General features: G+C 40.8%; 1 protein-coding gene across 4 annotated transcripts in view; it reads left to right on the top strand.

Moving 5' to 3' along the window:
• The window catches only part of FNDC3B (fibronectin type III domain containing 3B), a 391,440-nt gene that overhangs the window by 97,441 nt on the left and 266,885 nt on the right, over positions 1-27,114 (top strand). For all 4 annotated transcript variants that reach the window (XM_049867193.1, XM_049867190.1, XM_049867192.1 and 1 more), the window contains one exon: positions 19,169-19,244. In XM_049867193.1, the coding sequence (XP_049723150.1) occupies positions 19,169-19,244 (76 nt within the window). The remainder of the gene's footprint in view (positions 1-19,168; positions 19,245-27,114) is intronic.

The raw sequence follows: 27,114 nt of genomic DNA, 5'->3' as shown, positions 1-27,114 counted from the left end.
ACTGACTCAACAACTTATTTATTTTTTAAACAGCATTATTGAGATATAATTCACATACCATGCATTTCACCCATTTAATGTTACAAAGTTAAAGCCCAGCAGAACTAAAAGTTTGCTTCCCTTAATGTGCCATGCAATTCCTGAGTGAAAAAATCAGGTTTGACCCCAAGTTTTTATGTGTGGCTGTATATATTACAGTGAATGTCCTTCAGTAGTCTGAAAATTGATGCCTGTATTGACATTTTTCTAACCCAATGGTATATTAACTGTCTTTATTATGAACTTTTAGCACATTTTAGAGATTTAAAAATGTAGCAGTTGGTTTTGAGCACAAAAGAGTAAACATCATTCCAATTTTGGACTCTTCCTATTGGCTTGTTGTTGTTAGGTGCCATCAAGAGCGTTCTGACTCATAACAAAACACAGCTTGGTCCTGTGCCATCCTCACAATCATTGCTATGTTTGAGCCCATTGTTGGAGCCATTGTGTCAGTCCATCTCACTGAGGGTCTTCCTCTTTTTTGCTGACCCCCTGCCAAGCATGGTGTCCTTCTCCAGGGACTGGCCCCTCTTGATAACATGTCCAAAATATGTGAGACGAAGTTTTGATATCCTTCTAAGGAGCATTCTGGTGGCATAGTGGTTAAGAGCTACGGCTGCTAACTGAAAGGTTGGCAGTTCAAATCCACCAGGTGCTCCTTGGAAACTGTATGGGGCAGTTTTACTCTGTCCTATAGGGTCACTGTGAGTTGGAATCGACTCAGTGGCAACTGGTTTGGTTTTGGCTTTTTTAAGGAGCATTCTGGCTGTACTTGTTTCAAGACAGATTTGTCTTTCTTCTGGCAGTTCATGGTATATTCAGTATTCTTTGCCAACACCATAATTCAAAGGCATCGATTCTGCTTTGGTCTTCCTTTTTCATTGTCCAGCTTTTGCATGCATATGAAGCGATTGAAAATATCATGACTTGAGTCAAGCATACCTTAGTCATCAAAGTGACATCTTTGGTTTTTAACATTTTAAAGAAATCTTTTGTAGCAGATTTGATTTCTTGACTACTGCTTCCATGGGCACAGATTGTAGATCCAAGTAAAATGAAATCCTTGACAACTTCAATCTTTTTGCTGTTTATCACGATGTTGCTTATTGGTCTAGTTGTGAGGATTTGTTGTTTCTTTATGTTGAGGTGTAATCCATACTGAAGGCTGTAGTCTTTGATCTGCATCAGTATGTTCTTTAAGTCCCCTTCACTTTCAGCAAGGAAGTTTGTGTCATCTGTATATCACAGGTGGTTAATGAGCCTTCCTCCAATCCTGATGCTGCATTCTTCTTCATGTGGTTCAGTTTCTCAGGTTATTTGCTCAGCATACAGATAGAATAAGTATGGTGAAAGGATACAACCCTGATTTTGAACTGTATCCCCTTGTTCTGTTTGAATGACGGCCTCTTGGTCTAGGTACAGGTTCCTCATGAGCACAATTGTTTTGGAATTCTGTTCTTTGCAAAATTATCCATATTTGTTATGAGCCCCACGGTGGAATGCCTTTGCATAGTAAATAAGACACAGGCAAACATCTTTCTAGTATTCTCTGCTTTCAGCCAGGATCCATCGGACAGTGATATCCCTTGTTCCATGTCCTGTTCTGAATCTGGCTTGAGTTTCTGGTAGTTCCTGTCAATGTACTGCTGCAACAGTTTTTGAATTATCTTCAGTAAAATTTTATTTGCATGTGATATTAATGGTATTGTTCAATAATCTCTGCATTCTGTTGTATCACCTTTTGTTGGAATGGGCACTGATATGGATCTCTTCCAGTTGCTTGGCCGAGGAGCTATCTTCCAAATTTCTTGGCGTAGATGAGTGAGCACCACCAGTGATGCATCCGTTTGTTGAGACGTCTCTCATGGTATTCCGTCAATTCATGGAGCCTTAGTTTTCACCAATGCCTTCAGTGCAGCTTGGGCTTCTTCCTTCAGGGCCATTGGTTCTTGATCATATGGTACCTCCTGCCGTGGTTGAATGTTGACCAATTCTTTTTGGTACAGTGATTCTGTGTATTCTTTTTCTGATTGGACTTTTCCTATTGGCTTAGTATCTTAATAATCTCTGAAGAAGAATTAGAGCAGCCACCAGTTAAATAAGGAAACCACTAGATTAAAGATAGGAGTGTTAATAAAGGATGGCAGTGTCTACTGATTTGGTAATTCAACATGTGATACAACCTACACGGGGATAGTATGCCACATTGTATTCTTACCAATTCTTCTCATATACTATTTTCTAGGGGGTCATCTCCTAGCAAGGTGGGCACTGAGTTAGATGCCTTATCATCTGGGCTAGCATTTAGGACAGAGAGTGCACCTAGTTAATGTTTTCTGTTTGTCATACTATTTTTCTTATCTCTTGACTCTTTCCCTTTAAGCTGTCCAAATATTAATTACTCTTGGGTGGTCTTAATGCCTATTCTTCAGGAAGTAAGTCTCCTTAAATGCAAGCAGAAACATGTCTCCTGGTAGCTCAGCATAGCATGTTAACAAGCTTACCCCAGAAGACGTGAAGTTGTAGTTGCCTCAACCATGTCTAGTCTCCTGACTTTGTCTGTTCCCGTTGATCGGCGTTTAACATGTCATTTCTCAGAGCGCGAGATTTCTTTTCTCTTGTATTTCTTCTTTTTGAAAGCCTTTGCCTCCAGACAGAATACATAACCAGAGTTTTCCTGGAATGTTCTTTGAGTACACATTTTCAGGCAGCACATTAAACATATTAAAACTTCCCACGTTCAGATGGTGCTCATCATCAGCATGTCTTCTATATCACGTTTGCCTCTCTTCCTCCAGTGAGCTTTTCTGCTATGGTTGATATCTTCTTATGAGTTTTTTTTTCCCTGACGGCTCCTCCTTGTATTCAGTGGTTCAAACCCTGTCACCGCACAGGTTTACCCTTCTTTAAATATTCTGATAGCCGCCATGTTAGGGAGACTCACGCAGAGTTTTGCGCATGTAACAGATCTTGTCTGTTCCTCAGAAATTCCAGCAGAAAGGAAGTTTTACAATTAGTATAGTGTAGAAAAATGATTAAACAGTTCTTGGGAAGAGAAGGATTTTCAAGTGAGAATGGGGACTAGTAATTAAAATAAACAAACAAAAAAAAAACAACAACAAAAAAACAAACTCAGTGCCATCGAGTCGATTCCGACTCATAGCAACCCTGTAGGACAGAGTAGAACTGCCCCATAGAGTTTACAAGGAGCGCCTGGTGGATTTGAACTGCTGACCCTTTGGTTAGCAGCCATAGCACTTAACCACTACACCACCAGGGTTTCCAGTAATTAAAATAGAGGATATATATAGCTCTTATTGCTGAATAATTTTATATAACAGCTTCTTTTATGGTATAATGTTATTTAAATAGAGCCTTATCAAATGTTGGGTTTGGGGGCCCAAGTATGAGGAAGCCCAGTTTTGATTTAAATTCTTCAGCATCAAGGTATATAAGAAATAAGCAACTTGTGCAAATGTTTAAATAAACTTATTATTGCAAACTGCCATCCACCTTCCATCTACTACTTTATAAAGACCTCTAGTGTCAAAATATTATCAGTTTCTCTCCTTTGAGATTTAGAAAGGACTGGGAGGGTAGGATTTATGACTGAATTGAGGAGCGACTGAATAATAGATTTGTTCATTTTAATAAGCATTTATCAAATGTTTACTATGCCAGCACTGTATTAGGTGCTGGGACACAAAGATGAATAAGACACTGTTCTTGTCCTAAAGGAATGAGCAGTCTAGTTGGGAGAGCAATGTGGTTTACAAAAAAAAAAAGAAAGACTGTATTTACACACGGAGCCGCAGAAGTCCTGGAATTGTAGAACCCGCTTAGTGCTGTGGAAACAATGGGGGGTGGAGGAGAAGGTGAGCCAGGAGCCGGATTGGTGGCAGGTTAAAAGACCAAGTCAGTAAAATGCATGCCAGGAGGCTGAGCCTGCAATAGGGATCTATTTTGAAGTGAAGTCTAGGGCTATTATTTAGAATTTGCATACCGTGTAATCTGTTTCTATTTTATTAAAAGAAAAAACTCTGTAGGGATAGTCCAGTGGAGAGCTAATGTTGGGGATGCCCCATACAAGCCTTATCTGGACAGTGTGATTTCTTTTCTTGAGCCTATCTTATTCAGTGTTCTTGTCAGTGGGTCTGTTTTTCCTCTTCTGCACTGAGTCTGGCGGCTCACCTCTTGTCCCCTTGATGCCTGTTACTCAGATTTTGCTAACCCCATTGAGGGGTAGATTGAGAGCATCCCTCAATCAGAGCCATTTTCCAGCAGTAGCAGAGGCAGCTACCCCAGCTTCTGAGGGCCTCCTTTTAAATGTATAGAAGTGTAAGTTTATCCAGGCCTGTGGTCTGAATTTTCAGTCCTCTCTGCCTCAGGGTTGCCAATTCGGCTCACTACACAGGCTTCCAGAAAGGCATAGCCTGTGCAGAATCTCTGTCTCATAAAGGAAAATGTTGATGCTGTAGTATCAGAGGCTGTTGTTATGTGTGGCATCCACAGTAATTATGACATATGACATATAATTATGACAGCTCTGAGCTGTCTGGGTTGAGAGACACTTCAGAATTTAATTAGCCAAAGGCAGTAATAATAAGATATAAGATATAGTCAGTATCCTTCAAATGGTAGAATTGAGCTGCCTTCAAAAAAAGAGTGGCTTAAGGAAAAAACACTGGCGTGGCAAGGTTGCACTGTCGGGTGGTGGCAGTTTTCATCTTTACAGTGGTTTTAAAATGATGATTGTTTTCTACTTCTGCAGTGTTTGACTGTATCTGGTTCTGTTGTCAGCTCAGGGAGAGAGGGCCTGTGTCTGTCTTGTTCCTGCTGTGCCTGACATGTGAGATGACACTCAGAAAATCTTTCTGAATGGACGAAAGATGAAAGAAGGGAACAAATTTAGTTCATCTAAACCAGGGCTTGAAAACGTGCTACTTGCTGCATTTGTCCCCCTGGCAAATGTTTTCTTTGAACTTATGTAATTAAAAAAAAAAACAGTTGGTGCCAATATTTAAAAGTTAGAAGATTTACATTTAGAAATACCTGGAATTTTCAGCGTATCTGGAAAGAAGAGGAGATCTCATGACAGGCACCAGGCTGGTCTTCCTGCTTGACTGGCAAAAAGTAGCAGCTGCCCGCTTCAGACAGGAATGTGGCCCTCAGCCCCCACTCTGCTCCACTTCACTCAGTTTCAAAACCTGCCTGGGCTCTGTGGCCGTCTGAGTTTGGAGGCCGAGTTTGGAACCTTTTTTACCTTTAAAATTACATCTGATGCTCATATGTATTGTGCCTTGAATACAGCAAAAAAAAGGTTAAGAATTTTAGGGCATGTGCATTGTGGGTCATTCTGATGAAGAGTTTTTAAGCCTCTTAGTTTTCTGCTTGCCTGTGATTTGTAAAATGAGTTAGTGTAGGCTCTAGGAGCCCTGGTGATACAGCGGTTAAGTGCTCAGCTGCAAATCGAAGGGTCGCTGGTTCGAACCCACCAGCGACTCCACGGGAGAAAGGTGGGGCAGCTTGCTTCTGTGAAGGTTACAGCCTTGGAAATCCTGTGGGAAAGTTCTGTCCTCTGTCCTACAAGGTCATTATGAGTCGGAATGGCAATGAGTTTCTAGTTAATACAGCTTTGTAGAGGGTTTCATTGATACGTCTTAAAAGTTAGGATCTATATATTGTTTATTTTTTGGCCTGAAAAATAAGCATTTTTCAATGAATAGTGTGTAGTCCCCCAGTGTATGCCATGTTGAGCCCTCATCAAAGCATTTGATGTTGTTGATGGCCATCAGATCATGGCGAGCCATGTGTGCAGAGTAGAACTGCTCCATAGGGTTTTCAAGGCGCTTCTGGGTGGGTTCGGCTAATATAGTCTAGTAATTAACTCTTTGGGAACGCTTAACCCTTTGCACCACCCAGGGAGTCAAAGGAAGGGCAAAAGAAACAAGCCAAATGCCTTGGTTTTACTGTTTGTAGTCTAGATAGGAAATGTTAAACACAGATGCAAGATACTAGCGTTCCAGGTGCAGAGATGCACTTACTGTGTTTATAATATTTTTTACAATCTCCAGGAATTGTGTCTTCCTTAAGTATTTATTGAAAGAGGTTTTTTTTTTTTTTTTTTTATTGTGATTTAAGCGAAAGTTTACAAATCAAGTCAGACTCTCATAAAAAACTTATAAACACCTTGGTGTATACTTCTAATTATTCTCCCCCTAATGAGACAGCATACTCCTTCCCTCCACTCTCTATTTTTGTGTCCATTCGGCCAGCTTCTGACCCTCTCTACCCTCTCATCTCCCCTTCAGACAGGAGATGCTAGCATAGTCTCATGTGTCTACTTGATCCAACAAGCCCATTCTTCACCAGTATCATTGTCTATCCCATAGTCCAGTCCAATCCCTGTATGAAGAGTTAGCTTTAGGAATGGTTCCTGTCTTGGGCCAACAGAACGTCTGGGAGCAGTGACCACTGGGGTCCTTCTAGTCTCAGTCAGACCATTAAGTCTGGCCTTTTTATGAGAATTTGGGGTCTGCATCCCACTGCTGTCCTGCTCCCTCAGGGGTTCTCTGTTGCGTTCCCTGTCAGGGCAGTCATCGGTTGTAACCGGGCACCACCTAGTTCTTCTGGTCTCAGGCTGATGTAGTCTCTAGTTTATGTGGCCCTTTTCTGTCTCTTGGGCTCATAATTACCTTGTCTTTGGTGTTCTTCATTCTTTTTTGCTCCAGATGGGTTAAGACCAATTGATGCATCTTAGATGACAGCTTGCTAGCATTTAAAAAAAATTTTTTAAGACCCCAGGAAATAGAATTTTTTGAAAGTAAACTTCCTGGTATTACCTAGGTGAGGCATTTTCATTTAAAGCACTTCTGTATCAGCTTTTTCTTTGAATAAGAGTAAATTTGATAGCAGATTTCCATTCTGATTTTTAGGTTTTTCTTTTTAAAACGTTTGTCATGTTGAATGCAATGTGATGGCCATTGATGTGTACCGCATCCAAAACCAAACCAAACCTGTTGCCATTGAATTGATTCTGACTCATGATGACCCCATGTGTTACAGAGTAGAAATGTTACATAGGGTTTTCTTGGCTGTAACCTTTATGCAAGCACATTGCCGGGCCATTCTTCCATGGGGCCACAGTGTGGGTTTGAAACCTCAACTTTTAGGTAAGTAGTCGAGTGCAAACTTTGTGCCACCCAGGAACATCGTATACCTCATAGCACAGGAAAGATTGTTGTCGTTAGGTGACGTTGAATTGGTTTTGACTCATAGTGACCCCATGTGACAGGGTAGAATTTCCCCATAGGGTTTTCTAGGGTATGATCTTTACGGGAGCAGATTGCCAGGTGTTTCTCCCATGGAGCCACTGTGTGGGCTCAGGCTGCCAGTAAAAATTATATATAAATATGTATAAATATATATAGAAAAGATGGGGCACTTCTGCATCCCAAATGTGTTAAGACATATGTTTGTACATAATTGATTTCATGTAGGCAGAGTCTTTTTTCTTTTTTGTCCAAATGAGTGATTTAGAAATGTGACTGCGTATAAAATGTATACTCTCTTCTCCAAACGTGACAGTAGTCAGCAAACTGTATAAAATTAGTAACATTAGTCTTCAGATTCCAAATGCAGACATTGCCTTTCTCTCTCTCTCTCTTACATTTCTAAAGGCAAAAATAAATAGCCTGTCAAGGAGCCAGTTGATCAAGTGCCACAGTATTGTATCGAGGTAGTTTGGGGTTTATCTACCTTCAGATTATATTAGTTTTTTCATTTAAAGTGGCATTGGCCAGAGGTGGTGTTGCAATTGTTAAGAGCTATGGCTGCTAACCAAAAGGTCAGCAGTTGGAACCACCAGCTGCTCCTTGGAACCCCTATGGCCTAGCTCTACTCTGTCCTATGGGGTCGCTATGAGTTGTAATCAACTCAATGGCAACAAGTTTGGCTTTTCGGTCAGGTGCCTCTTAGTCATTTTCCACTTAACTCTAATGTTGCAATAACTTGACGCTACACCGTAGGGCCTCCAGAAGAAATAAAATTCCCGTGCTACGTTAGTGTTCTTTCCTACGTTGGTATTGCTTCTCAGCCCCAGGCCTTTTCCTTAACAGGTGACCATCAGGTTGGATCACCTGCTGAGGGGGAATGTGTTTTAGGAGTAACTGGTATGTGTAGATGGATACCTTGGTGGTATAGTGATTAAGAACCACAGTTGCTAACCAAAATGTTGGCAGTTTGAATCCAACAGGTGGTCCTTGGAAACTCTACGGGGCAGTTCTTTTCTGTTCTGTAGGGTTGCTATGAGTTGGAATCGACTCAATGGCAATAAGTTTGGTTTTTTGGTTGGTGTGTGTAGAGGAGCCCTGGTGGTGCAGTGGTTAAGCACTTAGCTGCTAATCGAAAGGTCAGTGGTTCAAACCCACCAGCTGCTCTGTGGGAGAAAGATGTAGCAGTCTACTTCCATAAAAATTACAGCCTTGGAAACCCTGTGGGGCAGTTCTACTCTGTCCTAGTTGGTCGTTAACGAGCTGAGATCATCTCGATGGCAATGGGTTTGGTTTTTATATTCTGCTCCAAAATTCCTATATTCCAGGAAAAGTGGAGTTGCCAGGGTTAGGCATGTCTCCCCTAGGCTTGTTCAGGTAAACTGTTGGAAAGAGACTTGGGACTTGGTTTTATAAGGTGGTGAATTGTAAAGTTTACAAAGAAGAGAATTTCTGTCCATTGTCTTAAGCGTTCTTCACATTAACTGCAGCACGCAACCTCTGTAGTGTCTCCTCTTTTTTCCTCAAGGAATGGTTTTCTCCTTGGGGTTAGCAGTAGGGGAGCCGTTTCCTCTGGTGTAGGAAGCAGCTGAGTAGTAGTGACTAGAGAAGGGTAGAAGGGGCTCCTTGACCCTGGAATCCTCACTCCAGGATTGAGAGGGCCATTTTGTCCACAGTCTTTTCCTCACAAACGCTGCCCTTCATTTCCATTAAAAAAATTACCTCATCCCAGAGGCACAGTTTTTGAGACTTAAGAAATCTACAAACTTGTGTAAGACTTGAACCTATTAGGTTGTTTATTTTTCATTGTGAATTTATAATTATTTCTCTTAAGTAATGCCACAATAAAAAATATATATATAAGTTTTTCCTTCAAAAAGAAAGGAAATGGCCACTTTGCTACATGAGCATGTCTTTAGTCTTTCACCTCTACTTGTTCCCAGTTCACCAGGGGGGATACAGAATTCAGTGTCATGCAGTATTTGTACCATGAGCCATGATACCGCACCCGTTTACTAGTGAGTTCCTCATTTTCTTTGTTTTAGATTGATGAAGGCCTGCTTGGACTTTGACTGTCCTCAGGATGTTAATTATATGTTTCAAAATCATGTGTTCTGTTAAAAATCACTTACGCATAGCCTTGGAAAGAGAACTGGAGGCATAGAGTTGCTTCAGGGTGCAGAATATTGTTTTGGAGGCCTTGGGAAATAAATCTTAGGAGTTAGTTCATTTACCACCAAGACATATTTAGTCAGTGCATATAAACAAAAGAAGTCACAGTGTGCCTGGACGTTATTTGTCCCAGATGGAGTTTAAACTTGGCTCATTATGCCACACTGATGTCATGGTGCATAAACTGGCCCTGAATTAAAGACGTGCACAGAATCTGCTGTGCGCTTGTATGTGATGAGGGCGTGTGAGGAGGGGAGGGGCTGGCTGGAAAATCTTGGTCACATTTTTCCTTTGCCGTCTGCAGAGACTAGTGTCAGTTCTGAGTTTGGACTTGGTGCAGAATGAGGGAAGAATTGAAATAATCTGTTCATTTGTACGAGTCGGTATGTGTATGTACTCAGCGATGATGTTCTTCCAATACAGAGTCTAAGTGCACCCAACTTTGCAAGAGTTGCTTACAAAGCTTTAGTACTGAAATCTAGAACAGAAAATATTAAAGCATGACATTTTTGAAGAGCATTTTCTGAATGTTTGCCTTGAAATCTTAAATCTGGACAGTTGCTTTAAACTTTTTAATGGTCTTAAGTATCCAGCTGTATAATTCCATTTTCCTGGATTGCATGATGGATAACCCCTTACACTAGTTGCTTAAGTGTATAAAAGGCAAATTCCTGGTGCTCCTCAGAGACTCTGGCTAGGGCTAATTTTTCCTGTGTGCCTGGAGAGGTCAGAAAATGGAGCCAGAGAGGGTTCTCTCCCGGAGTTCTGAGCATTTAATAGGAAGTTGCCACATACTGTGATGTTACTTTAATACTTTTATTGCTGACTTTCGTAATTATAATCTTAACTAGAAGCATTTCCAAATAATTCAAACCATTTTGTAGATGTAAAGAACTTTAGATTTCAGAACTTCTGTGAATGGGTTCCATAGTCATTGTTGTTGCTGAGATCTGTGGAAGCTGGACGGGCACGAGAATGCGAATGAGTTGGGAGGTGAGCTTTGAAGAAAAGCCAGCATGTTTCCCAAACAGAAAATGTGGTCGGAGGTGAGATCAGCTGGTTTTAGATTTTATTGAGAACATGAAACATGTCAGATTTGGTACATTTTTTTCTCGAGACTCTCATTAGAGCCCACAGTTTTACTGAGAAATTTGTCATTGCTGTCAATTTGAGGAAGAAGGAGTGTTAATACCAGTTATCATTTATTGAGCTCATATTATGCATCTGGCTCTGTATCAGGGACCACAGCCGATTGTCTCTATTCCTTAGAGCACACATATGATGTAGGTATCATGGTTGTTTTACAGGTGAGGAAATTGGGGGTTAGAAAGGTTAAGTGACTTGCCCCTAGAGCTGGGAGCCAGCTTGCTCTTCTCATCGTGTGTATATCTTGGGTTTTCTAGTTGGTTTTGAAGCTGTAAGCTCAAAGATGAAAGCAAAGCGAGGTTAGCAGAGAGTGATTTAACTACTCAGTATTTACATACTTATAATGCCACCCCAGAAGACAGCTCAGGCCCAAACACCATCGATTAATTTTATAGATTGGCAGGGAAAAAACTTAATACGTACTAGAAATATGTTCACCATAACCCAACAACCCATTGCCGTCGAGTCAATTTCGACTCATGTCTACCCTATAGGACAGGGTAGAACTTCCTCCCTAGGGTTTCTGAGGAGTGGCTGGTGGATTCAAACTGCTCACCTTTTGGTTAGCAGCCCAGCTCTTAACCACTGTGCCACAAGGGCTCCATGTGTACTGTACTTCTTATTTATTGAAATCCTCAAAGTAAGATTCATTTTTTAATCTGCAGACAATTGAGTTGTAGGTGATACTGTTTTTTCTTGTCTGTAATTATGAGTCTTTAGCATAGTTTTTAGACCTTTTTGTGTATGTGTAATAAAAGGTAAACTGTAACTTCAAGATACAAAAAATTGAATTAACTGGTTTGAAATGGAGTTATTTAGAATCAGAAAGCAGATGTTTTGGGGATACTATAAACTTTGGACTCTTGAGAATAAACAGTATGATGATTTCCTTAGATTCTTACTTTTTTCCTGGTAATCCGCTGGTACCCCTTCCTATTGGTCAACAAACCAACCAAAAATATAGGAGATGGGCACAGTAGTCTACTGTATCTGCTCGGTGAGTTGTCCAGAAATAAAGAAGTGCGTAGATTGTCTGTTGAATACTTTTGGGGTTAGCTTTTTAGAGCAAAGACCAAGAAACCTGAGAGAAAAAATACGGGAAGAGGAAAAGCCTAGGAGAAGATGGCACAAGATAGTGACAGCTTGTAGACACATGTCAGTGATAGCATAGTTAGATAGCAGAATTAGAGAATGTGACCAGAAGTAGGAAAACATGAGTTACGGCTTGGAGAGCCATACACATTAGTCCAAAAACAAAAAAACAAACCCATTGCCATTGAGTCTATTCCGACTCAAAGTGACCCTATAGGACGAAATACAACTGCCCCATATACCTCCATAATCTTAGAAACCCTGCAGCTGTTAGAAAGGTGAGGCAGACCTGTACAGAAGCAAACCCTAAGATCTGGATAGCCATATTTGAAGGTTAAAGATGTCACCTTGAAGGCTAAGGTTTGCCTGACCCAGGCCATGGTGTTTTCATTCTGAAGAAGAATTGACGCCTTTGAATTGTGGTGTCAGCAAAGAATATTGAATATACCACAGGCTGCCAAAGGTGTGAACAAATCTGTTTTGCAAAAAGTACGACCGGAATGCTCCTTAGAAGCAAAGATGGCAAAACTATCTGTCACATACTTTGGACATGTTATCAGGAGGAATCAGTCCCTAGAGAAGGACATCATGCCTAGTAAAGTAGACGGCCAGCAAAAAAGAGGAAGACCCTCAAGGAGATGGGTTGGCACAGTGACTGCAACAATGGGCTTGAGCATAATAATGATCGTGAGGATGGTGCAGGACTAGGCAGTGTTTTGTTCTGTTGTACACAGGGTCGCTATGAGTCAGAAATGACTCGATGACACCTAACAACAACAATGGTTAAATGGATGGTTATTGGAACAACATAATCTTTGAATTATGTCATAGATGGATATTTCAGTAAATTCTTTACTGGTCTCTGTGTGCAGTGCCTTCTCCTCTTAGTTTTGAGTTCTCATTGGTAGTAATGTTACTTTCCTGCACGGAAAAGCCACTGCTTACAAGATTAAAGTCCAGCTCTTTAAATGAGGCAAACGTGGCCTTTCTGAGGTGGCCCTGGCCTGCCTCGGCAACCTCACCTTTACCCCTTTGTCATGTACATGTAATTATAGCCACACTGGAGTTCTAGCTTAAACATCATACTGTTCAGGCTGTCATGTATTAGCCTGTGTAATTGTTCTTTTGCTTGCCTATCTGCACTATCCTATTTCCCCTATATGTGTCACTCTCAACTATACATTTTGGTCTTTTATATTCTTGGTTTCTATCTTGAAAGTCCTGTAATTGGAACTTCAGATTTGGATGTTTGTGGTTCTTTGAAAAGAGGCTTGTAACCTAGTTTGGACCATTGATACTGTATTTTGCATTTTTTCCTATTTGAGTTAATGCTGCATTTTTATTCTTAGCAAATAGCAGCCCTTTTTGTAACAGAATCTCTTTATTCAAGGCAGTATACAGTTAGGTGGGGTAGAAGTATACAGCTTCTTACAAGCCGCCATTGTTGTATTTTCTTTATAGCCAGAGTCCTTGCCACTGTCTTTAAATTATTTGTTTAAATATGATGCAAATTCTATTTGTAAGCCCCCCCCCCCCAAAAAAAAAAAAAAGACCAAAGCCGTTGTCATGGAGTCAACTTCAACTCATATTTGTAAGCCCCAAGTGGCCAGAGTTTTGCGTTGTCTAAGACTCTGCCCTCGATGCCTAGGGAAACGCCTTGCCCATTATGGGCACTCAGTAAATTTTTGCTGAATTAACCCTCATGTAGTAGTAATTCCTGTAAGGGCCTTTGTTTAATGAAATGCAGTTATTTAACTCTTCTGCATCTATGTATTCACTGGATGTGTGATTTTAGTGCATAAAAGCATCATCCTTGGTTGATGTGACTTCTGTTTCCTCAGTTACCTATTATCTATTTCAGTCTTTGGTCAATAACAGATAGGTTTTGGAAAGCATAGGAGCTTATAATGCAGTTTCCTCGGGAGTCACTTATTTTTCTTTCTTTTGGGTTCTAAGAATTGGCATCTTGTGATTATTATGGTTATAATGGAGCAACTAGCTCATTTGTTCATCTCAGGATTCTAGGAGAACTCAAGATCTTGACAAGGAGTTTATGAGAATAAATCCTGCCAAGTAAAAAACATCTAGAAGCTCTGGTGGCCAGAAGGTTGGCAGTTTGAATCCAGCCGCACCTTGGAAACCCTATGGGATCAGTTCTACTCTGTCGTATAGGGTTGCTATGAGTTGGAATTGACTTGAAGGCAATGGGTTTGGTTTTCTGTATGTGTTGTTAATTAAGAGATTCCTCAGCATCTAATTGCCAGACCCTGTTTAGGAAGGAGGATGGGTGGAGTCTGCGTCAGGGAGTGAGGACAGATTTCCTAGAACTTGTCCTCCCTCTTGTGGACTTGCCTTTAACCCAGTTAAATGCATTTCCTAGCTGTAGTTACTCTTTGAAGTGTCTCCTTAGAGAATTGACTCTGTCAAACACTTGGATATCAGAGGAGGGAAAGCTGTGTGGTGGAATAGAAGAGGATGCATTTTGGTCAGACAGGGCTGGAGTCCACTGCTAGTTCAGTCGCTTTTTAGTTTTGTGATTTGGGGCAAGTTACTTACTCTTTTTAAGCCTCCGTTTTCCCATATGTACTGTCCAGTTAATAATACGGTAGATTCTCACTGTTTGCATATCCCCTATTTGTGCATTTGCCCACCTGCTAACATTTATCTGTAACTCCAAAATCGATGCCCGTGGCGCTTTAGCGGTCATTTGCAGAGATGCACAGAGGGCAAAAAGTTAGAGGTGCCTGAGGTGCACCTTCCCAGCTGACGCTGAACATGGTGACTCTACCTTCTTGTTTCAGTTCTTGCAGTGTGAACAAACGCCCTTTTCAGTCTTGTTTCGTGCCATGTCTTTCCCATTGTTGTGCTTTTTCTCAGTGATTTTGCTGTTTAAAATGGCCCCCAAGCATAGTGATGAGGTGCTGTCTTGTGTTCTAAGTGTACAAAATCTGTGATGGGCCTTACGAAGAAAATACATGTATTAGACAGGCTCCCTCCAGGCATGAATTACAGTGCTATTGGCTGTGAGTTCACTGTTCATGATCAACAATAGATACTAAATAAGGTGTCTATAAACAGAAACACACAGAAAAGTTTATATATTGATTGGATGACGAAAATGTTGTGACCAGAGGCTTGCAGGAACCTAACCTTGTAGGCATTGTCTGTCTTCTGAGCCCTCCCCCTTTTCTCCAAATCAGGAAAATGGGAGGTAATGGGCTGCAAATGACCATTAAATACTCTCTCTGTGGTAATAACATACACAAAGAAGATGCCACAGGATTAAAAACGTGAACAGATAAAATATGTATTGGAAGATGATGGGAAGTGTTATTGATTGCCTCAAATTGCTCACCTGTCTCCCTGACGACTGAACCCAAAGCTGGCAGGTGAAGAACAGATAAAACCATGAAGTCTCCAAGAGTATTTAAACAAACAGTGGGTCAAGACACAAGGACATACGTGATACGTGAAGCTGTCCTTGATCCACACAGACAACAGGGTAAAGGTCTTGTTTTATTTCCACGCAAGTCTAGGGTGTGGAAGGAGCTCACCAGGATTTCTCTGGACTTTGAGAACCTGGGCTGTGTATGTGAGAGAGAGACCAGTAAAGAGGTTCTGCTCTTTCCCTCATGGAGCCAGAGGTCCCTTTTTAGAAGTTATTAGTTATTCCTGAAGAGGATCCTTCCTTCCCTGAAATCTGCAGCTTTTAGGTTGTATCATTTTTTCCCCTAAAGGTATCTGCTGGATGATCCTGACTGCTGGCCAAGTGAGAAGTATTCATTTACACATGAAACAGCTAAGAGTGAGACAAGCCTCACAGAGTGTGTAAGTGGAAAGAGTGCCTGAAGTGAAATGAGATCTCTTCTCCCAGCACAGTTTATATCTTGATTATCTGTACTGGATTCAGCTTTCTAAAATGCTGCCAGTGTAATATTTCATCTCTGGTCAGTCAGTACTGTTCTCTGGACAGAAGCTTCCTTGATGGACTGATAACATTACGATGATTCTTTAGCCAGATGGCTGGTAATTTTTTACTTGAGGCATAAGTTAGGAATTTGTTTCCCTGAGTAGTCTTAGATACTACTGATCTCCTGTTAATCAGCCACCCAGAATTTAAATTGCAAAAGTAGCTTTCTTTTTTCCCTTCGAATGAGTGAAAGTACTGGAGGCCTGGTGGCGTACTGGCTAAGAGCTCGGCTGCTAACCAAAAAGGTCAGCAGTTCGAGTCCGCTAGCCGCTCCTTGGAAACCCTATGGGACAGCTCTACTCTGTCCTATTGGATCTCTATGAGTGGGAATTGACTTGACAGCAATGGGTTTGGTTTTGGTTTTGGAATGAGTGAAAAACTGAGTTAGATTTAGATTTATCCTTTTGCAGAAAAGATGTGTTAAACTTGTCTCAGTTCTCTTATGACTGAAGCATTCCCAGGATGCTGTGTTTACACTTTGGTTCAATTGTGTTAGTTCTAAGGCTTGTTTTGTTGTTTCTTTAGACTTGGAAAGAGTGGTCGTTTAATTTTCATTATGCCATGTTAAACTATCTCTGTTTGTATCAGGCTTCTTGGTTTGTGTGCCACTAGCGGATCTGAAACAGCTCTGACAAAGCAATAGTAGCCTGAAGTGCGCGCCTAGGATTTGATTAGCATGATCCTATTTCATCCATCTCAGAGGAAAAAAATCTATCAGTGGTTAAAATCTTTGCCCTTTTTCCCTGTGTGTCTGAGAAGACACAGAATGCAACATAAATCGGTTTAACGCAGACTTTGGAAAAGCAGAAAATGCTTAGCGAGTGGACAAAACATGAGGAGGTTTGGACAACAATGTTATTATGTTTTACGTTCCATAAGAGGACTTGTAAACAGTTATGTCTGCTTTGTGGCCAGAGGGAGAGAGAGATTGACTGATGTGTGTGATACAAAAGGTTAAGTGCCACCAGTTCTGCCAGGGTGTGACTCATGCTCCTCAGGGCCGCCTGATGCAAGGCCTGGTGCTGCCGTTTCATTCATGTCCGTTGTCAGGGACAGATCGCTGGCCTGCGGTGTGCCCAAGCTTTATTTTTATCTCTGCTTTATTGACAGTAAAAACAGCAAGGTGGTCAGTCTCCCTCGGTAGAATAAAATGCTTTCTTTTAAAACATCTCAGTGCCAAGGTGAATACGGTTTGTTCAAATAATGACTTTAGTTCTTACTCAGAAAAATTGGTATTGGAACACAGTAGATTTTCCTGGTTTCTGAGGTAACTCAGTAGATTATAATCTGGTTGCCATAGCAACCCAGCAGCAGTGGAAATTAGGGGAAGCAAACATTTGAAGAGAGGTATGTTAGTAGGATGCTAAAAGCCCTATCATCTCTTTTCCTGAATAAGTGGCTTGGGGACCAGGAATTGGCCTCAGTAAGCGGACAGGGAAGGCGTAAGTAGATTTTGGAGGGTGGATGCCTGCAGGCCATTCTCTGAATCGTGGTCTGGTGTCAGTGACCACTAAGGAACCATGAGAGACACTTCTTGTAATCTGATGGTCAGATAATGTGACAGAGGCTGGAACATACACCAATTCAGAAATCCCTTTCCTTGCCTGGACTTTTCCACAATGATGGTGAGTTGTGTTTTCAGAACCCTTATTCAGGGCACATTGTCTGACAATTATGAGTGTGGTTGGAAAGAGTATATGAATTTGGGATTGTCAAAGAAAACCTGAGACACAGAGTCTTGGTGTCCATTGATTTTTTTTTTTTTTTTCTCTCCAGTTAATTAATTCCACAGGCATGTATTATAGCCCTGTCCTTGGGGGTTTAAACAAAAAGCAGATGATTTCTGCTCTATTATAGTGGTGTTAGACTTGGTCTAGAGACTTTTTACAATTTCTTTTCACTGAAGTGTTGCTTTATTCCATTGTAATTGAGTTGTGCTCTGTATTTATATAAAAATAAAGTTAATGATTTTGATGTTAAAGGAATGACTAAAAGCTCACTTTTAAGAAAGCAATTCAAATGTTTTAATCACTCTGGAGAGCTGAAGGGATTTCCTTCTGAGTTCTTGAGGTGGTGCAGTGTGTGTATACACTGGTGAGAATTTGAAGACTCTTAAGATCATTGATGCAGTTATTGTACAGGACAAATTGCCCAGAAATAACTGTTATAATCCAAAATAACGAGAAGCACCAGGGATGAAGCATGGACATCTTTTCTTTGAATGATCCTGTTTTTTTCTAATTGATGCATTTCCTGACTTAACAAAAATTTTTGATAGCCCAGCAGCGTCTCCTGTGGCAAGTTATTAGAAGAAGCAAAAGACATAGATATTAAAGGTTTAGTTCTTAAAGATGAAATGACTTTCATTCAGGCACTGTGCTAGGCAGTGGGATCTTGTCTATATGGAGCCTATATTATAGGGAAAGACATTCAAGAAAATAACTGCTTAATTAGTTAATTGCAATTGTAAATTCTAGGAAGAAGTAGTTTTGTTTGAGAACATATAATAGGGGATCTGACTTTTCATGAGGGACAAGGGCTAGTTCTTAAGCTGAGAACAACGAATAGACTTTAGCCAGTCAAGAAAGGAGTAAGGTGAGTGGTGGGCAGGGACAGAATAGTCCAGGAAATGCATTGAAGACAGAGGGAACAGTTGGCTTGGTGGCTGCAAGGCGGAGAGGAGCAAGGCTTGCTCCAGGAGTTCTGAGATGAATGTGACACTGACATCCCCCTGTGAACGGTGTCAACCAGATGAACATTTTGACGACAGTTTTTTAGCTTGGATTATATCCTTTAATACATGTTTAGATACAAATTAGTGATTTTTCCTTTTGTTATCCTGTGATTAGAGCTAAAATTATGAGACTGTTGAAAGAAAACACTTTGTTGTTGCCACTCATAGTCTAGTCTTTTGGAAGTTGTCTTCTAATATTAAATATTTTTGTTAGTTCATATGACTAAAACCCTGCCATTTAGGTAATAGATTTCAAAATTTGAGTGTTGGTGGGGCCAACTTGTAATATTAATTGATTTATTTAATACTGTTCGTTATTATGATCCTATACTCAGATACTTCTTTCTCCAAACATTTTCCTAAAAATTGCTTTGTATTGTTACACAGTAGACTCATGTGACCCAGGTCAGTAATAGACACTTTGGAAAAGTACGCAAGAGTGTTAAATCAAAACCTTATTTCTTGGTGCACTTTTCAATTTGTTTCTGGTCTTTTATCTTAATTTGTTGTTTCTAAATTAGTTAGCTCCATAACATTTTAAGAAACACAGAAGAATTCACTCATGTACTTTTCCCCTGCCTCAAATCTGAACCAGGTCTAAGACGTATACCCCAAGTTTTGTGTTTGTATAAGAGTTGGTGCCACATGCTTCCTGTCTAGTACATATATTTAGGTAATAAAACTGTTGAAGGAAAATCCCAGATGTTCTAGTATTAAATTGAAATTAATGTGTTATTTTGGCAGGTTATTCTCGTTCAAGTTAATCCAGGTGAGACTTTTACAATAAGAGCAGAGGATGGAACGCTTCAGTGCATTCAAGGTAAGTAAGTTTTTTGTAAACCTTCTAACCAAAGGAGTTTCCCTTTATTATTTTAAGGAAGTGAGGTTTTTCTGTGTCTGCATATGATTTTCTAGAAGGAAAGTATATCTTGGATTTTCTTGTTTTGTTTTTTCTTTCTGTCAAATCTAGACTCCTTAATGCTGATTTAGACTTGTGGTCTACTACTCCAAGGGGGAAAGTTAAATACCTCTAATATTTGATGGGATTTTAACTTAACTAGTTTAACCTGGAAAAGCTTGCGATAGCTTCATGTATTATAGAGTTTGATAACCGTGGAAAATAAAGAGGTATTAAAATATCTGAAAACTTGCTCTAAAAGCACCCTAAAATTCCAACTGAAAGTGTGATTTTTTAGATTCACTTTTCAAATGTGTATTATGATGATATCCAAATGATGCTTTCAGTAGTAAAATCTGTATTAGTATTTATTACTTATTGCTGAGTAACATATTACTCCAAAAGTTAATGAGTTAAAACAACATTTATTCTCACACAGTTTCTGTGTGTCAGGCATTCTGGTGTGACTTAGCTGAATCCTCGGCCCCAGGGCCTCTCAGAAGGCTGCAGTCAGGGCTTGAGCTAGGGCTGTGGCCATCTTAAAGCTTGACTGGGGGGGATCAGCTTCCAAGCTCACTCAAGTGGTTGTTGGCAGGATTTAGTTTTTCATGGGCTGTATATACAGGGGCTTCTCTGTGGGGCAGCTAACAACGCGGCACCTGACTTCATTAGAGTGAGAAATTTAGAGGGAAAGAGCGAGTCACTAGGTACAGCTCACAATGGAGAGGGGCTTTCACAAGGGTGTGAATAGCAGGAGGCAGGGATTATATGGGGCCATCTTAGAAAGCTGCCCGCTAGAGTTCCCAATGATTCATGTCCCTCCCACATGCAAAATACCCCCTCCCAAGGTCCAAAAGTTTGTACCATTACAGTATCAGCTGGAAGTCTAGAATCTCATCATCTAAATAAATTTCAGGTGTAGGTGAGGCTCGTCCAGCATAGTTCCTTGTACAGCTCTTAGGGCAGTTCAGCTAATTTCTAGCCTAATGTGTCTTCTCCGTAGTTCACTTTGGAAAGAAAGGATTTAGAGCACTCTGATCCATATGGAGCTTTGTGTAGGAGGTTTAATCTGGTTCTGTAGCTAGCCTGTAAACACTGCTGTCTGTGTTGGAAGCACTGTTGGTGACAACTTGTTTTGGCAGTGATTGGGGTTATGGAGCAAATGGCAATTGACGTATAATTAAATTCAGTACTAACTTACTGATTGGACTGGAATCTGATTTGAGGCCTTAATTTTAACACCTGAACTTGCTCACCAATATATAAACAAATAAGGGGAAATGCCCTTTAGTTTCTTGTAATGAGCTGCATAGAAATAATTAATTTTTCTGTTGCCTGACGAAGGAGGGCATTCTGCCTTTCAGTTTCACTACTTTTTTTTGTACCTACAGGAACAAAATTTGGGAAAATTATTTTTGAGAAATGAGTATTTATTTTCATAAATTCAGGACTAATGAGTTATTAATTGCAGTTAATTAATGTGGGATGATTTAATCATTTTATTAATGCTCTTTTACTGATTGGATTTCTGCGACCATTCATTGTGTCCTTCCAATGGATCTTTGGTGTTGTGAGTTGTTTAAAAGCAAAACCTAGCCTTTGCTGATGAATAATGTGAAGAAACTTTACGTCAAGGTAGATAAGAAATATTTTAAAATAGTATGGTATATAAAATCTTCTACCTGTTTGCCAACCAACCAACCCTGTTGCCGTCGAGTTGATTCTGATTCATATAGGACAGAGTAGAACTGCATAGAATTTCCAAGGAGTGGCTGGTGGATTTGAACTGCTGACTTTTTGGTTAGCAGCCCTAGCTCTTAACCACTGTGCCACCAGGGCTCCCTGCCTACTTGCAGTACTGTAATAAAAGGATACCAGAATCCAATGTGTATCTTAAAAATGTCACACAAAAAAACTGGATGAAGAGCCACTTCATCTTTATAGAATGAAGCTGAGGTTTTCAGTTCAGTAAGAAAGCAGTTGAGCCTCTGGTGCTGACATTGGCTCCCCATGAATTGGCTGGTAGACTATGTCCTTCTACAGCTGAGAATGTGTAGTATAATTGGTCAAAGAAAATTGCTGAATGATCAACATATATAAAATCCACTTTTTCACGGTTTTACTTGTGGGGACTTAAGGAGTTAGCCTCTCCGCTACCTTTCTTCTTTAACTTTGAACCCTTGTCAGTACCTGGTGCACCGTGCAGGAAGTGTTGCAAGCGTATTGCTCTGTTCGCAGTGGGAGCTTTGTATTTATTCATGATGATGCTTGGAGATAAGTGATATTAACGCCCCTTCCAGTGATTTCAAAAATGCCTTTGACTAAAGCAAAATCACAGAGCCACTTACCTTTGGCTTTCCTAATCTTCTTATTCTTCGATATCTTCCGAACAGCTAGATACTACACGTATCTTTGTTTGAGGCATGGTGGCAACTGGCCCAATTAGTTGAAATGGCATAGGACAGACTGAGAAGGACCTGGAGCTAAGCAGTTTGCTCTAGGGTAGAGAAGGCAGCCTGGCAGGCTGAACCCAGAGTCCAGACCTGTGGCTGCTTCTGATGTATAACAGGCAGTCACATAGGCAGAAGGCCTTCATTTGAGTTCCAGTGTGAGTTAGTGACTGTTTCACTCCAGGCAGGGAAAGCATAGCAAAGTAGGATGTGGGGATAAGCAATATTATTTGTATAGTTCAATGCCGGTTGTTATCAACTGTATTCTCGCCATGATTAATATCCTTACTATTGCTATTATCAGCTCTTATACTGTGCTATATTCTCTCATTTAATGGGTATGATAGGTACAGATAGGGAAGCTGAGTCCCATCAAGGTTAATTCACACACCTGAAGTCACATAGCTAGAAAGTGGTAGAGCCAGGTTGGCCTGGTATGTCTGACTCCAGAGCCGAAGTTGTTTATTGCCCTGCTCTGTGGCTTTACATCAGGCAAGCATGAACTTAAGTAGAAGGATTTCTTTCCCCTTGGGCACACAACCAAAGCAGGGTGTGTTTCCATTCCTGGAGGGACAGGATTCTGGGCAGGATACCAGGATGGGTACTCAGGTGGCCTGAATGAGTCAGAGATGATTCACAGAGCAAGAGTGGACAGTGGAGACTGGGTCTTGGGGAGTAAGACAGACGTTGTTTTCAGAACTAAAATGTACTAGTTTAGAGTGGACTAGCAGACAACATGATGCATGGAGCATTGGTTTGAGACTTCTTAAATTATTTCTGCCTGAAGTCTGGATTGGACCTAGAGTTGAGGTGGCTGAACTTCCTGGTGGGGCTTCCAGCTCCAGCTGCTGGGAGAGGGCTGGTGAGAGAGCAGTGGTATTATATGGGAGGGAGTCTTCTTCTGCTTGCCCTTTGTAAACCTATTAAGGAAGGATCTGAAATTGAGTGATATTGTAATGGAAACTTCTGAAAGAAGCATGTGCATTTTACTAGAGGTTAAAACTAAGAGAACGAAGCTCTAGTTACGCTCTTTCAACACCAGCCAGCAGATGGGGAGGTATTTTTATGGGGGGTTGGGGGACTGATGATAGTGGCATTCCTGGAAATATTGAAGTCACATCCATTGCTTCTGCCATGGTTGAAACTGTCAGCCTAATAACTTCGGTATTTCAACGCTAGCCAGCAGGTTAGGGACTGCACTGGGGGGATTAAGGGGTGTAGGGAGAGCAGCTTGTTGCTGTGACTGCCTGGAAACTTGAAATCATGCCATATGAGGTCACCCCCCTTTGCTTGTAGTTGAAGTTGTTAGCCTAATAATTTACTCCCGAGGACATTTATGACATCACTGGAAAGACCCCAGAAGCTCATCGCGATGTCATTAAAAGGCAGTTAGGAAATTGAAAGCAAGTTAATATAGAATATGGTTACTCTGGGAAAAAACAAGATTTTGTTTTCACGGGAATGTCCTTGGTGATAATGAGGAAAAACACAGGAAATATACAATATGCTGTGAAAGCAGATTTCATTTCTAATGGAATATTTCTCAATATTTTCCATGAAACTTGAATCACAGGTCTTGAAGGGGCTGCAGTAGGTCAGAGTTTATTATCACTGGGAAGCAGCCCTCTACCCTATGGCATCCTAGACAAAAGAGTTTTCTTTTCTGGGCCAGATGAAATTGATAAAGAACTAATTGTTAGGAAAAAAAGAATCTTAGCAATCAGTGTGAATCCTTGCCTTTACTTAAATTCAGGAATTACTAGAGGGCAGCTGTGGGTCTTCACTGTTTTCATATCCTCGTCTGAGTGCAGGCTTCCTTCCTGTCCACACATGCCATCTTTTTATCTGGGCCATTTCTCCGCTCCCTGTAAAATCCTGCTGGCTTGCTCTCAGCCAAAACAAATAACCACACTTCCTTTTTAGGCTCTAGGTCTGTCTCTTCCAGAAGCCTTCCTGGACCACTCCCTCCCATTCTGGCCTTTCTCTGAATCCCTGGAAGAGCAGGTAGAGCTAGCACTCTGCAGTCTGGTCATATGTGCGCATATTTCCTTAGCCCTTGAATTTGACTGTGAAATTTAGTTGTCAGAGGGAACAGTATATCCTTTACTCCGCCCTCCTGGTAATACTTACCGACTGGATCTTTGACTGGCTGTGGTAATTACATCAGGCGTGATGATTTTTCTTTGAAGTTTTACTGTTCTTGTGGGAAACTGATGTTTAGTTAAATGCTTTTAGTGGTCTTTATAGTCTCTGTAGAAGAACTTTCAAATTGCATTAATAATCTAAGCTAATCCATTCCCTTTAGAAGAAACACGTTAATGTCTAATGAGCTTTTCATATTATCCCTATATTAATTAATTCATGTAATGAATTTTTATTTGTGTTTTAAAACTGCTATATAAAAATTGTGAACCTGAAGAAAATAGATGAATGTCTGGTGCTAAAGAATAAAACAGATTAAAGTAAAATGCTTATTAGGAAGCACCATTATTGCTGATCATATTTACAAATCTTTAATTGCTAATTTCTGGGTGGCATAGACAGTTAAGTGCTCAAGTACTAGCCCAAAAGTGGGCTCTTCCAAAGAATCCACGAAGACGTACCAAGAAAGACAGGTCTGGTGATCTGCTTTCAAACAGTCACAGCCTTGAAAACTCTGTGGAGCAGTTCTACTCTGCAGTACATGAGATTGCCATGAGCCAGAATCAACTCGATGGCAACTAACAACAACAACTTGTCCAAAATAATTTAGACATCTTTTATGAAGGTGATTTACTCTGCCAGCTTGTGTTGAGTAGACGGAAACCTTGAACTGACTAAAAACCCATTGCTGTCCAGCCAACTCGGACTCATAGCAAGCCTATAGGACAGAGTAGAACCGCCCCGTAGGGTCTCCAAGGCTGTAATCTGTATGGAAGCAGACGGCCACGTCTTCCTCTCAGGGAGGTGCTGATGGGTTCAAACAGTCTGCCTTTCAGTTAGCAGCCACACGCTTAACCACTGCACCACCAGGGCTCCTGGAATTGACTAAACAACAGCATCATGTGTGGTAGGAGGGAAACTAAGAGGGCCCTACTCTGAGATGGCTTTAGCTTTGATAAAGGTATTAGAAAGTGAAAGGGTTTCCGTCTCTAACTAAATCACCTCAAGCCTTCTTCAGCTCTGAGTTCTCTCCCTGCCCCGTGAGTGTGAGAACCCTGTCATTGGTGAACACCACTGTGCACAGTGGCTCTGTGAATGACACCATTGAGAGCTGTTCAACGTTTCTGAATCTCCCCATTTGTCTCCTATCTCACTTCCCCCCATGTATGAGTCAGCATCCAGAATGCCACAGGGACCTTAATGCTACTTTTTTTTCTTATTTGGTGCTTTAAATGCATTTATTAGACTTGTTTGGCACATTGAACATGAACCTCTCATTCTTTCCAAAAGTTTTATGACAGATCCTAGGGGTCTTTGTTTATTGAGAAATGACATAAATGGTGTCATAGCTAGCGTTTACAAGCTGAAGTAGACTATAATTTCAAAGCAAAGCCTTTCCCTGGGCCACTCTTTTAAAGCAAACTCTATATAAATGAGAAATTCCTGTTTTACTAGCTTTAAAACATAGGACGAGAACCTGTTGCAAATGAAGTCTGTCTTCCAAGGTTGAATTGAAGCCTTGCCTTGGCTTAAATTTGTGAACGATCTTTGATAAAAAAAAAAAAAACATTTGGGTGGTGTGAAAGTGAAATTGTTGTAGCATGAAGCATTCAATCTTTTTGAATCTTTGAAAACTTTCATTACATTAGGCACATAATTGTTATGTGACTGTATTTATTTGTACAATGTCCTAAATGGAAATATTTTTTTCTGTTACAAGGTTAGGACTTTATCAGCATCCTTTTCTACAAAGGAAACTCCCTTGAAAACTCATTCCTTTTGCATGTGAGGAGGTTTGTTGAGGAATCACTAATAAGCTGAAATATTACTTTGAACAATTAGGTTTCACTTGAAAATCTTTTAGAACTGGAAATACCAAGTCTTTTTTCCAGGCCATTCCCAGTGTTCTGTCTGCCCATCTTTCTGATTGATCCAAAGCTGTATTTGGTGAGAGTTAGTTCCTAGTTCTCCAGGGAGGCTCTAAGCCCAAGGGGCTGAGTTCTGGGAAAATCTGAATTATTCTACCAACTTTCCAGCTCACTTTATAACTCTTAAATGTTACCATCAGAGGACAAGTGTAGAAAGCACTTAAAACAGTTTCTGGTTCATAGTAAAAATAAGGGCCCAATAAATAGGAACTATCAGTAAGCTCCAGAGTCCCTGGGTAGTACCAACGGTTAATGTACTTGGCTGCTAACCTCTGAAAAGTTGGAAGTTTGAGTACTCCCAGAGATGCCTCAGAAGAAATGTCTAGTGATTTATTTTAGAGAAATCAACCACTGAAAACCCTCTGGAGCATCACTCTGCCCTGACGCACATGGGGCTGCCATGAGTAGGGACTGACTTGATGGCAACTGGCCTATTAATTAACCTCCAGGTCTCCATTATGGCAAGGCATTGAACCATCCTTCAGTTTTTATTGTTGTGTTGTTAGATTCCGTTGAGTCAGTTCCGACTCATAGCAGCCCTGTGTATAACAGAATGAAACACTTCCTGGTCCTGCACCATGCTCACAATCATTGCTGTATTTGAGCCTGTTGTTGCAGCCACTGTGTCAGTCCAACCCCTCTCTTTTGCTCTACCTTACCAAGCATAATGTCCTTCTCCAGGGACTCGTCCCTCCTGATAATATGTCCAAAGTATGTGAGATGAAATCATACCATCCTTGCTTCTAAGGAGCATGCTGGCTGTACTTCTTCCAAGACAGGTTTGTTCGTTCCTTTGGCAGTCCATGGTATATTCAATATTCTTTGCCCACACCATAACTCAGAGGCATCAATTCTTCTTCAGTCTTTCTTATTCGTTGTCCAGCTATCACATGCATATGAGGTGATTCAAAATACTATGGCTTCATTTAGGCACACTTTAGTCCTCCAGATGACATCTTTGCTTTTTAACACCTGAAAGAGGTCTTTTGCGGCAGATTTACCCAGTGCGGTGCATCGTTTGATTTCTCGACTGCTGCTTCCATGAGCATTAGCTTTTATTACCTGTCATTTAAAGAGGAGACCTTCTGGTGCAGTGGTAAGCTTTTGGCTGCTAACTGGAAGGTTGACAGTTCGAATCCGCCAGCCGCTCCACAGAAGGAAGATGTGGCAGTCTGCTTCCATAAAGTTTACAGCTTTGGAAAGTCTATGGGGCAGTTCTGCTTTGTACTGTAGGGTCAGAATCAACTCAGCAGCGACAGGTTTTTATCTTAT

The sequence above is a fragment of the Elephas maximus genome, chromosome 23 (genome assembly GCF_024166365.1).
Source record: "Elephas maximus indicus isolate mEleMax1 chromosome 23, mEleMax1 primary haplotype, whole genome shotgun sequence".
In the NCBI taxonomy this organism is placed as follows: domain Eukaryota; kingdom Metazoa; phylum Chordata; class Mammalia; order Proboscidea; family Elephantidae; genus Elephas; species Elephas maximus.
Note: the sequence above shows the minus strand (reverse complement) of the source record. Positions and strands in the feature narration are given on the sequence as shown.